General features: G+C 50.4%; 1 protein-coding gene across 2 annotated transcripts in view; it reads right to left on the bottom strand.

Moving 5' to 3' along the window:
* LOC311529285 (tyrosine-protein phosphatase non-receptor type substrate 1-like) overlaps nt 1-12,646 on the bottom strand; it is a 44,920-nt gene that overhangs the window by 3,941 nt on the left and 28,333 nt on the right. For both annotated transcript variants that reach the window (XM_084645158.1, XM_084645157.1), the window contains exons 3-7: nt 8,226-8,570; nt 5,373-5,687; nt 4,436-4,783; nt 2,687-2,797; nt 907-928 (exon numbers count right to left, since the gene is read on the bottom strand). In XM_084645158.1, coding sequence (XP_084501284.1) covers nt 907-928; nt 2,687-2,797; nt 4,436-4,783; nt 5,373-5,687; nt 8,226-8,570 — 1,141 coding nt within the window. The remainder of the gene's footprint in view (nt 1-906; nt 929-2,686; nt 2,798-4,435; nt 4,784-5,372; nt 5,688-8,225; nt 8,571-12,646) is intronic.

Here is a 12,646-nt window from a genome sequence, read left to right as displayed (position 1 = left end):
GATTTCAGGACAGAGGGGAGAACCACTGGATACCAGTGTGTGATAACGGAGAACTAACTGCACCATGAAGAGTTTATCCTCACACAACACATAGACTTAAGTAGCCAGCTGGCCATAGGATGAAGATTTGGATTTCCCCAGGCTGCCTGTGTGTGGCATGGACAATAAAGAACAAGTGAATCATAGAATATCAGGGTTGGAAGGGACCTCAGGAGGTCATCTAGTCTAACCCCCTGCTCAAAGCAGGACCAACACCAACTAAATCATCCCAGCCAGGGCTTTGTCAAGCCTGACCTTAAAAACTTGTAAGGAAAGAGATTCCACAACCTCCCTAGGTAATGCAGGTTTACAGCTGTTTAGTGGCTGGTTTACAGCTCAGTTAATGAATGTGTGGGTGTACGCTCGGCCAGGAACCTCCGTTCAGCAATGCTATGGGAGAACCATCTCCAGTGATGTCTGCTTGCTGGCTCGTAACTGTTTGTACAGAGAGCGACTTCACTGAGCAGTCTCTGGGTGGTAATTCTCGAACGGTCGTGTGCTGTAACAGGCTGAGTCATGGCTCATGAGGTACTCTTGCCTTTACAATGGCTGAGATATTCAACCCCTCCAGATCACTAGAGCCCAACGTCTCCATAGCATGGATCTCCTCTTCCATCCACTAGTGACTGAGCATCACATCAACCGCCATGTACAGGCGAAGAGCTTTCAAAGTGAAGCGTAGACCATGCTAAACCATGTTCGCCTGCATATGACATAGGAATTAAAGTTACAAATTTGGAACCTAGCTAAAACTTGACCCCAGTTCAGCCCTGGTGTCAACACTTTGACTTCATTAGCTCCTGTGGCTTTAAATTCCCTCACTGATTACCCAACAGTTCAATGAGGAAAGTGGAGATCGGTGCTTACCTTACAGAAGGGGAGCTTTTTCCTGTTTAAAAAGAGAAACACAACTTAAAAAACCTTACTGTAATAATCCCTCCTCCCCACATCATTTCACGTTACTTTATATTTTTTTAGCTCCTTTGCACACTATTTATTTCCTTTTTTTCTAACTTTTTTGTAGAAGTTGCTAGATCAGCTTTTCCAGAAACCCAATAACAGCATCTTCCTGCAAACTCTGCTGAACATATTGCAAAGCTCCTTTCCTTTCATTGCAGGACAAATCTTTGTGGGTGGAGTCTAAACCTTTCCTATTTTAGGAGTGTCTTTTGCAAGACAGAAATTGCATCAAATACAATATTATGGGCAGCCTGGGGGTTTTCAGAATGGACCTGCTTTATGAAGTTAAACATGGCGGCATGCTAGAGGAGTGATGGGAAATGAGTCAGAAGGCTGTAAGGGTATCAGAGTTCTGAGAAGGTCTTATTGCTCTTGCTGTTTAAAATGTTATCGGATCCCTTGATGAGATTATCCTCTGGTAATTCCCCTCCCCTCCCCTCCCCTCTTATTTTTGGGATGAATCTTCCAATGCCTTCCAGGCACAGTACTGGGAGCTGTGATTCCTCCAGCAATTGGCAGAAACTAGAGGGGGGATGATAGCAGTGAGATTTTTTCCCATTTAGCCTTCCATCAGACAAGAGGGATAACCCTACTGAGATCACAACCACTGCTGATGTTTCAGTGATGTATTAATGGAGTGCTGCATTGTTAGGCAAGAAGATACTGCAACAAACCAGTGCCTGAAACACCCTGAGCTTACAACAGATGAACAAACACACCTGCATCCCCACATGGGCTGATCTGGACCCTGTACAATCCCTTGTTGGACTGGCTGGTTGCACCACCTGGAATGAGGTCTTTAGTTCATGAGCTGGCAGAGCCAGTGATGTTTATAGGGGTGGTATTCCCTCCATGCTGGGAGTGGAACAAGTGGTGCAGATGCACTGGTCCTTGCCACAGTGCAATGCTGAAGTTATCCAAGCACCTGCTCCTAGCAGCTGTGGGGGGCTCTATGGGATAGGTGCTAGGCTCTTTGGGGTAGTGTTAGAATCTTATGTTCTAATGCATGGGGGTGAGAGTGTCTCCATCCAAAATGGTGTGGCCCCATGGACATGCTAAGCCCATTGCAAGGACACACACTGCAGCCCATCTTTCATACAGTCAATGCTTTCCTTACTTGGTGTCCATACAGCAGTGCCCTCTAGAGGGGGCGTTAAACCAAGGGTCCTTTTACTCCTCATCTGTCCAGGAGGAAGTCAAATATCCCCCGGGCATTTTTTGAGAGCACTAGGAGAGAACTCTGGTGTCCTGGCCAGGATTCTCCCTCAACTACAGCTTTTAAATTCCCATAACTGCCCTTAGAATCTACTATAGTCATTGCCCCTACATCTGTCTAGCCCGCACCTTCGTAGCGGGTTTTCGGGGTCCCTAGATGCTATATAGAACTAAAAGAGCAACGTAAAGAGAAGAATACGAAGTGTGACACATACATATGATTTCCATGATGCATAACTTAAAACTATTCCAGTGGCTGTTACCCTTAAGCTATAACTGACATTTCCCTATAACTGCGAGTGAAATTCTCTTCCCCAGGTGAACGCTAACCAGTTCCGTTCATTTCATCCCCCCCCCCCCCCCCCGATGCTGGTGTGTTTGTAAAGCACTGCCTGCGTGTATGGGAAGAGAGTGATCTAGCCAACGCACCCCCCACCCCCGGCAGGCACCCCTGGAAATAATTCATTTTTACCTTTGCTCTGTCGTATTCTGATGAGGTAGATGAGAGCAATTACCAATACACCCAGCACTGCACAAACCACTGCTACGGCTATGTAGATCTTTAGGTTAGGTAAGTTATTCTCTGTAACAAGAGAGAAACTCAGGGATCATAGGAGGCCAGTATCAGAATAGTCAAACAGAAAAACTCCTCACCAAACTGAGTTAGTTAAATGCAGAACATCTGGGCTTATGCCAAGGGGAGTTAGGAGCTCAACTCATGAAAATTCAGACTCCCTTTGGCCTCTTTGAGAATCTCAACCAAAGCTCAGGTCTGAAGTTTGGTACAAAGGGGAACTTCCCCGGAGTTTGATTGTACAGACCTGGGATTCCTGCTCATAGCTGCTGTAGAGATGACAGGCCCATTCTGAAGGAGAGCGCTGTGCACCTTGAAAGCTTGCCCATTTCACCCAACAGAAGTTTGGTCCAATAAAAGAGATTCCCTCCCGCACCTTGTCTCCCTCAGACCTAGTCTGTGGTGTTTCGGGGAGGATTTGGAATCCAGTTCGCTAGGTGCTCTAAGGGGTGTGGATACAGTTACTGCAGTTGGCTGAAGTTTTTCTGGCAAACAGTGAAGTCACCAGAAAGTGTGTGCGGTTGGGTTCTTTATACCAAAAGCCTTGTGAATTCAGGCCAAATTCAGCAAATCTTTCAGCTGAAACAACTAAAACGGCTTGTTTTGGCCATTTCAAAATCCAGACTTGGCTCTTGTTTTATTTTGAAATGGTGTTTTGTTTAGATGTTTAGCTACAGTTTCGTTTAACGTAGAAAAAAGGGTGAGACGTCCAAAACAAACTTCCATTTGGGGTCAAAATAAACAGTGTTTTGAGGGGTTGTTTTTGTTTTGTTTTAAATTTTTGCCCCTGCAGCAGAAAATCCATTATTCGCTCAGCTCTAATAATAACCAGTCTCAGCCCATCTGCTGAGCATATCTAGTGAAGACCAGCAACTCCAAGTTACCGTGTTCCCATTAGACTGTTCCATAGCTACAGAAAAGGGGCGGGGGAAGCCTTTGGGTCTCCGTATAACTTCTGGCAGCACCAGACAGCAACACCCCCCCCCCCCCCCGAGTGGCACAGCAGGCCCTATACCTGTTCCTCTCAACCAACAGTGGGCTGGAGAGGAATATGGGAGAGACCCTTCACCCACAGACACACACCGTGTGGAGGGGTTAAGTTATGTCTTGGGATACAGAGGAAAGAGGAAGACTCAAGAGGCAAGTAGTCAGCAGTGCAGAATGTTCCTAGAGAAACCTCCAACAGGCCGAACTCTGAACGCAAGCCCCCAGGCAACACACACGGGCTGGTTCATCCTCAAACCAAACACACGGGTTCAGTCAGGCAACTGAACCCTGCTGCGTTTGCCCAGCTCCGCCAGCAGCTGTTTGCATAAGATACTAGCTGGCCACATGGAACCTCATCCTCAGCTCTGCAGGAGTGACCATGCCTGAGCCCCTCTCCAAGGGATATTCATGCCCCTGCAGGGCTGCTGAGATGATTTGCCCTGGGCACAGAGTGCGGCCAAAGTGACGTTTCCTGCCCTCAACCTTCCCCTTCCGCATCCGGGCCCCAGGAGAGCAGAGCTGAGCAATAATCCTGGAATAAAAGAGTCACTATAACACTGAGGCGCTCACTGCCGGAGATGGGCTGAAATGACCCCTGGGTTCAGCAGAACAGACCTGGCATTTCCCAGCAGTGCAGGGAGGGTTCAGCTGCACATTTACCTGCATCAGGTGAAGGAACATCTTTGCTTGGCTTAGGAGGTGGCTGGGAGATTCTCAGCATCTGGCTGGCACTGACGGGGGGCTGGGAATCGTGCACAACCCGACAGGTGAACATGGACCGATTCCTCTGTTCAGTTGCTTTGACCTCCAGGGAGCTCTGCAGCGTGTACGTCCCATCTGGATTCTCGGCCAGGGGGGAGGATTTTCCAAGGTTCGTCTCATTTCCATTCTCCAGCCAGGTGAGACTCGCGTCCTTCGGGTAAAACCCCTCCGCGTGGCAGGTGAACGTCACAGACTCGTTCAGTGCGACGGGCGCTGCTGGGTCACCCACTCGCATCCTGGGTGGAACTGAGAACACAAATATCCTGTGCTCGGCAGCTACAGAAATTCTCCTTTTCCTGCTGAGTCAGAGGGAAATTTCTGGGGCTGGACAGACTGACCTTCCCCCTGAGCCCACGTCCCACTTGCCATGTGATATTTTTTCAAGGGCAAAGAACTTTGGTTATCTCTAAGTTGCCTTCCCACGTGTGAGAGCCTTGGCCCCCTCACAGGAATAAACCCAGGGGAAGGCAAATGTTTTAAAATGAGCAGGCTGCAAAAACCCAAGTCTACCCAGTGTCCCCAATTTCCCTCCCCTTCCCCCTAGAAAAACCCCTGACAGACCCAGCTTGGGTACATTAAAATGGAGAGTGGTGTCTTACCAGGGTTTAAACAAAGTCAAACACCTTCTTCCTAACCCTGCCCTCCACTGGGCTGGAGTAGGGGATGTGCCAGCCCAGGGCAAAGAGTTTCAAAGTTTTAAGGGCACAAGGCAGAGTCCAGAACTGAATCTGGATTTCAGTGACTCCCCTCTTACCCCCCACTATCCAGCCCAAAGGAACCAAAGGCTGAAGGATCCATCTCTGCCCCTCCGCAGTAGCCCCAGCTGGGCTCCTACCTCGCAGGGCCTCTCTGAGGTTGTAGGACCCACGCAAGGGAGCCGGTAAGGTGCTGTGCTCTATCTGACAGGTGAGCTGGGAGCGGACGTCTCCTCGGGTCAGGCTCAGTCCCACGGTGCTGGACATGTTGTAGGAGACGCTTTTGTGTTCGGGGAGAACCTGGGGCTGGGGGGCTGGGAGTTTGGTCCCATTTTTGAGCCAGGTCACAGTGATATCTCTGGGGGAGAATCCTCCTGACGTGCAGGTGAAAGTCACTGAGGGACCCGGCTCCGCCCTGCTGGAGGGGCCGGACACGGACGGGGCCGAGGGGCTGGCTGCAGGGAGAAGCATTTATCAGTCAGATCCCTGCGACTGAGAGCCCATCTCCCCACCCCATGGGGCCCGCTTCCCCACAGGGACAGCCTGAGATCGGGGGAGCCACAGCCCCTGTCCCTGAGCAAATGCAGGGCTGGGGTGTAGGGAGGCTAGAGTCATGGGCAGGGGTGCTGAACAATGTGTATGGTGGGGATGGCGAGAGCTATTGAACCAAACTGTAAACCGTGGATAAAATGGAAACCCCTTCAAGCCGGGGTGTGTGTGTGATATCACCCCTAGTTCCAGCACCTATGGTTATGGGTGAGAAATAGTCCCCATTTCTCCCCCCAAAAGCGGGGCTAGATACGCGCCTTAGACTGCGATCCACAAGAGCCCCACGTGAGGCAGGGAGCTACCTAAGCTCATGGGAGAGGACCAGGACAGGCATGTGTGCTAGGCCCCTGCCCTCTCGTGGTGATCGGTGCCTAAGTCCAGCTTTCAGGGGGTGCCCAGCTCCACGAATAGGAATCCCCGGCCTGGTGTCAGGCAGCTTAAGCATCCTAGGTGGTTGTGGTGTGAATAGGCAGGCGGGTAACTCCACGCACAACAGCTGGAGGTGGTGATGAGGGTGTGTGTCCCCCCTTAGCCTGGGGTTAGAGCACTCATCTGGGGTGGGGTGACCCCGGTTCAATTCCTCTCTGCCTGAGGGGGAGAGGAGTTGAACAGGGGTCTCCAGGTGAAGCTGTTCCGCTCTGGATAACTAGTCCCAGACCCAGAGAGAGGGGAGGAGGCTGGAGTCTGCTGGTTTGGGCACCCAGGTTGGAGGTGAGAGCCCAGGGCCCCGTCCCCCTGCTCCAGTGACTCTCTCTATGCGCAATGGGACAGCTTCAACAGGGGACTGAGGGAGCCCCCCAGGTCCCATGGGTGCGGGTTTAGAGCACTCTCCTGAGAGGGGGGAGACCCCTGTTTAACTCCCCTAACAAAGGGGGGAATTGAACTCGGGGCACTCGCACCCAGGTGAGTGCTCGAATCAACAAGTTTAAGGGAACGGGAGCTGCCTCCACCTCCTTCTCCTCAGTTTTGAATGGGACCCAATACACTAGGTGGTCTCTGAGCACAGCGTCCAGCGGAGGGCAACAGAAATGATTCGGGGGCTGGAACACACGACTTATGAGGAGAGGCTGAGGGAACTGGGATTGTTTAGTCTGCGGAAGAGAAGAATGAGGGGGGATTTGATAGCTGCTTTCAACTACCTGAAGGGGGGTTCCAGAGAGGATGGAGCTCGGCTGTTCTCAGTGGTGGCAGATGACAGAACGAGGAGTAATGGTCTCAAGTTGCAGTGGAGGAGGTTTAGGTTGGATATTAGGAGAAACTTTTTCACTAGGAGGGTGGTGAAACACTGGAATGTGTTACCTAGGGAGGTGGTGGAATCTCCTTCCTTCGAAGTTTTTAAGGTCAGGCTTGACAAAGCCCTGGCTGGGATGAGTTAGTTGGGGATTGGTCCTGCTTTGAGCAGGGGGTTGGACTAGATGAGCTCCTGAGGTCCCTTCCAACCCTGATATTCTATGATTCTACCAGCTTGGGCCCTGCACGTGAGAGAGGCAGGTGGGTGCCCATCTCCCCCGGTTTGTGAATTGCTCTGGGGCTGAGGCAGCTGAATGGCCAAGGGAAAAACCAGAGGCCTAGGGAAGATTTACCCTGAGTTCAGACGCCTCCAGGGCGTGGGTGTTCTGTGGGTCACAGTGGACCCTACATCTGGATTGCGGTGCCTAAACCCAGCCTAAGGCCCCCCAAGTCATTTAGGTGCCTCAGCATAGGTGCTAGAACTGAAGTGGTTTCCATCATATGCAGGGTGTTTACAGTTTGGTTCAATGGCTCCCAGCACCCCCACGATACACATTGTTCCAGCCCCCCTGTGCCTCAGTACCCTTGTGAAGCTAGCCCCAAATGCCTCATTCACGTACCCGAGCTCAGGCCGGGGGACTGAGCTACAGGAGAAGGAATTAAATGAGTGGGGGAGGGCGAAGTCACCCCAGGATTGCGTCTGGCTTCAGTTCCAGTTGTGCACGCAAGGAGCGAACTGGGGCTGGATGCTCCAGCCGCCCAGCTCCTGTGGGGCCGCCGCCCAGCTCTGTAGGAGGTGGGGGAAATGGTGAGTCCCAGCCTGGTACACCGGCACTGCTGGGGTGATGGCAGAATCAGCCTGCCAGTGCCGGCAGCACCTGCATTTTGGTGGGGGGAGGAGAAGGGAGGCACTAACCTGACACCTGCCTCCTCCCACCAGACCCGCCCCCCCCCGGTGCTCATCGCAGTGTGAAGCCATCTTCAGAGGGTCCAGGTAGGAACAGAAATGGAGATTTTTGCCTGGTGCCCAGATTCCACCAGGCCCATCAGTCACGGGGCAAATCTCCACCAGGCCTGCTTCAGCGCCGGTCTAGGGGCGTCCCATGGGAATCCCAGCTCCCCGGGAGGGTCCGGGCGGAGCGAGGTTGGTCCCCGCCCTGGTCCCAGCCCCCGGCAGGCAGGGGCGTGTGGCTGGGAGGGGAGCTCGCCCTCACCGCTCACAGTCACGGCCGTGCCCGCGCCGGATCTGAACTCCTCATCGGCTCCCGCCCCCTTCTTAAACTTCACACAGTGATAGGTCCCGGCGTCCGCGGGGCGGGTGTCACTGATGCGGATGGTGAAGTCTGTGTCAGAGCCATTCACAGCCCGTGTCACCCGGGGGAATGATCCTGCCTGTGCATAAACGAGCTGCCGGTCCCCGCCCGAGCCCTTGAACCACTTCACGGGTCCTACTGGAGCGAGGCCGGTCACAGAGCAGGTCAGAGTGAGAGTCTCTCCCGCGGACACCCACACGGGCTCCTGGGGCTGCAGCAGCTGGAACTCCTCGGCCCCCCCGGCCCCTGTAACAAAAACAACCTTCGTAATCCGGCTCTTTTACTCGACACACCCCCTGCCCCTGGGGCCGGGACACAGCCAGTGACACTGTTACGGGAGAGGCCTTTAGAGTAACAGGCAGCACCATTCCTCCCGTGGCCAAGGGCCGAGCCCATCACTTCTCCTTTCAGCGGGAGCTTACAGGATTGTCCTGCATTACGGCAATGCCCGGAGCCATCGCTCTGGGGCTGAGCCGCTGCTGGCAGAAGACGGGTATGGTCCAGCTTAAAAATACCTGCCAGGTTTGTCAGCGTTGACTGAAAATAGCTGGGCTGGGCCAAATCCACTGGCCAATGCCCCAACCAGGGGACTCTGGACCTGTTGGTATCACACAAACCGTTCCCATCTTCAGTACCCTTAGGACCCTCAGGCACCTTATACTTACCCTGGCTATTTACACACCTTCAGATTCTGTACCCCTTTAAATTGCACACGCAATGAGGTGGAAATGTCAGTCTAGACAAACCATAATTTGTGGTTGAGCTGGATTATTGCCCTGGAGAAACTAACATTTAGTCATAAATTTTATATGCATGATTTGTCTTTGGGTATCTACAAGTGCCTTATCCCTTACCATACAAGCCCAGGTGGGGATGGCTTTATCTCTTACTACCTGTCAGGTCACGGTGGTTTCTTTTTTCTTTTACGAGAAAATATTGTAGGAGAAACAGGGACCCCCAAAACCATGGAAGTTACAGCAGTGCTCAGCGTCACAAATTCTTCTGTATATTACAGAGAGTAATTTAATTCAAGTGATCCACCTGGGCTGAGATGTGGTGGACATTCCTGGTCTTGACCAAAGGAGGGATCTACAGCACTGAATACACCTCCAACCCAAAACCTGGCTGAGCAATTGGGCTGGGCCATCTTGAAAAGTTTCAGTGGTCCCTCGCAAGGCAAGAGGCCTGTCAGCAATAATCCCAGCCTGATATCCGTGGGGCTGGTTTGGGCTTTGTCCTAGTTGTTAGGTAGGTGTAGCTTCCATCCAATGCCCATTGCCCAGTTATTTACACTTTTCTGAAACTATTCCATTTAAAATCCTCCAGCCCCCAGTTGTACAGGTTTGAGCTCAGCACCGGAGGGTACCTTCTGTGGAGAGTAGTTATGTCACTTGAGTTACACCTGATGTAGCAGGTCTCATCCCCACACATTCTACCCAGAGGCCTGAATGGTGAAACGGTGGGAGGAGGTTCTTCCAGCCACCACTTCCCTCACCCCAGCTCCTGTTGCCCCCAGTCTCCGTACAGGGTTCCCAGGAAGAGAGGTCCTCCTGGCTCCAAACTCAGCAACAGCGGTAGCAGTGCTGGTGAGTTACTGGTAAACTCCCCCCTGCAGGACTGGGGAGGAGCAGGAGTGCGGGGCCCAGCTGGAGAGCGACGTCATCCTGCTAACCAAAGAGACAGAGCCCAAGTGATCATCAACAGAGCAGCCAAACTGACGCCATACAAAGTGCTGCCAAACGCAAACTGAAGAAAATATTTGTCTCCTAATCAGCCAGTTAGTCACCTTATGGTTTTTTTTGTAATGATATTAGGAAAATAAACTCCAGACAAGTGTGACTTTCCTGGTGACTGTTTAAAGCGATCAGTAGAAATGGCTGGGGTTACAATTAGAGGGGATGAAAGATTCACTTTTCTACTGACCTTTTTTATAAATGGGTGACTGTGTTGTTTCAGCTATATTCTCCTGCCAATCCCAACCTGGCGCTGATGCTGCAAAGAAACTAGTTTAACACAGGGGAGGTCTCTTCCTTTCAGTGGATATCGTTAAACTTCTTAATTATGTAATGAATGCCCAGGGTGGGCACCTTAGAAATGGATCTTGTAACAACAGATGCGGGTTTTACTTGTGAACCGCGTGACATTTCCTTGATGGACCTGACCGTCCTCTTCCTCCCGAGAACTCCGTTGCAGCGGCTCTTCAATGATACCGGCACAAGAGAGAGGCAACTCAGGCCCCTGATGTCTATGGTGTAATTGCTCTAATGATTCTGTGCTCTGTACGTAGCTTCTTTACTCTTAAGTTAATACAGGAGAGTATAAAATACTCCTGCTCACTGGAAACTAAGCCCGTCTCTGCAGCATGTTGGGGTTACAAAACTTTCACAGGGACCCCCTGATTAGACACTTGGTCCTGCAACCAGTTGTGGTAGCATGGAGGCCTGGGCCTGGGCCACGTACCTTTGTGGTAGTACATGGGCATGGAAGTCCCTGCTAGAGGAACTGGCAGCAGGATCAGAGCCTTTGTGAATAATAATAATCATTAGCACTTACAGCGAGCTTTACAATTCCAACGCACTGTACAAAGATGAATGTATTGATCCCTACGTTAGCCCGTGGGGCAGGTTGGTGTTACCTCTTCTCTATCAGCAAAAAGAGCCATTTAAAAAAACACCACACAAACTTAACATAAGAATGGCCATGCTGGCTCAGACCAGTGGTCCATCTAGCCCAGTATCATGTCTCTGACAGTGGCCAGTGCCAGATACTTCAGAGGGAATGAACAGAATGGGGGAATGAGTAAGTGATCCAACCCTATCATCCAATCTCAGCTTCTGGCAGTTGGAGGCTTAGGGACACCTCAAGTATGGGGTTGTATGCCTGACCATCTTGGCTAACAGCCATTGATGGTCCTATCGTCTATGAACTTATCTAATTCTTTTCTGAACCCAGTTACACTTGTGGCCTTCACAACATCCCCTGGCAACAAATTCCACAGGTTGACTGTGTGTTGTGTGAAGTACTTTCTTTTGTTTATTTTAAACCTGCTGCCTCTTAATTTCCTCAGGTGACCCTTAGTACTTGTGTTCTGTGAAGGGATGAATAACACTTTTTCTCCACACCAGGCATGATTTTATAGACCTCTATCCTATCCCCGCTCAGTCGTCTCTTTTCTAAGATGAACAGTCCCAGTCTTATTAATCTCTCCTCTATGGAAGTTGTTCCACACCCTTCATCATTTTTGTTCCCCTTCTCTGCATCTTTTCCAATTTTAACGCAAGAGACAAACTATTGTAATTAATACAAATACAAGAATAGGTCTTATTTCCTGCATTTAAATCTTTATCTTTATTTGGCTTCTATTGAATTCAAATACTGAATCTTAGAATAGCAGACCAGGGTAGCACCACTTGGCACTAAGCAGATGTGATATTTATGCCAATTATTCCCAATTAACCAGAAGTTACTACCATTCCCTGCCAATAGGCTAAGTCACTTCCCTAGGAGACATCCCAATAAAACAGCTTCCCAATTAATCAGAGTATGCTGTATTAGTTAATGCAAGTGGGCACTTCTGCACAGAATTCTCCATCTTGTGAGCCCGAGTGCTCATTTGCACTGCATATCAAGGCTGTGTGTCCACATGCATGTGCAGAAACAAGTATTTGCGCTGGTCAGCTACGTGGGAACTTTGTCTGAGGTCTCTGAAAATGTCCTGAACATTCCAGTTTACCTTCAAAAGGTAATAATAATGATGATGATGATAAAGCAGCCTCAGATGAAACTTCATTGTTACCCTGACTTGCCGTGCTCAGCTGACTGAAATGCTGTCTGGTTATCTAAAGCAAATTAAGTGTTGCAATACCCAGGCACAATGGAGCAGGCAAGGTGAGAGCTCAAGACCACCAGAAATAATGAAAAGTGCTGTAGTCAAGACCTGTAGAAGCAGCAGCAAGAGGAGCAATATAGGTAGAGATGCTCTGTAGCCCACACAGATATTTGACGGATTAATTTTGGCAACACTTGTCATCCTGGTCATGCCAATGCAGTTACTGAAACTGAATTGAACAAGATTTCTATCCATGCCATTGCTTAAGGTTACATTTTTAAACGCTGCACGGAGGGAAGTGTAATATCGTTGCAGAGCTTCTGTGGCTGTTAATGGCACTCGCAGCTAAGAGTAAATCACTGCATACTATATTATGATTGGGAGTCAATAGATGGCACTGAAACAAATGCTGTTAAGTTTAACCAAACATGTAAGTAGTTAGCTCTTGAGGAAATGCTTAGTATTCGCTGTGATGCGCTTTTTTAAAAATACC

This window comes from Lepidochelys olivacea (assembly GCF_965140295.1).
Source record: "Lepidochelys olivacea isolate rLepOli2 genome assembly, chromosome: 13".
Taxonomy (NCBI): Eukaryota; Metazoa; Chordata; order Testudines; family Cheloniidae; genus Lepidochelys; species Lepidochelys olivacea.
The sequence above is the reverse complement of the archived record's forward strand: the minus strand, read 5'-3'. Positions and strand labels throughout refer to the sequence as shown.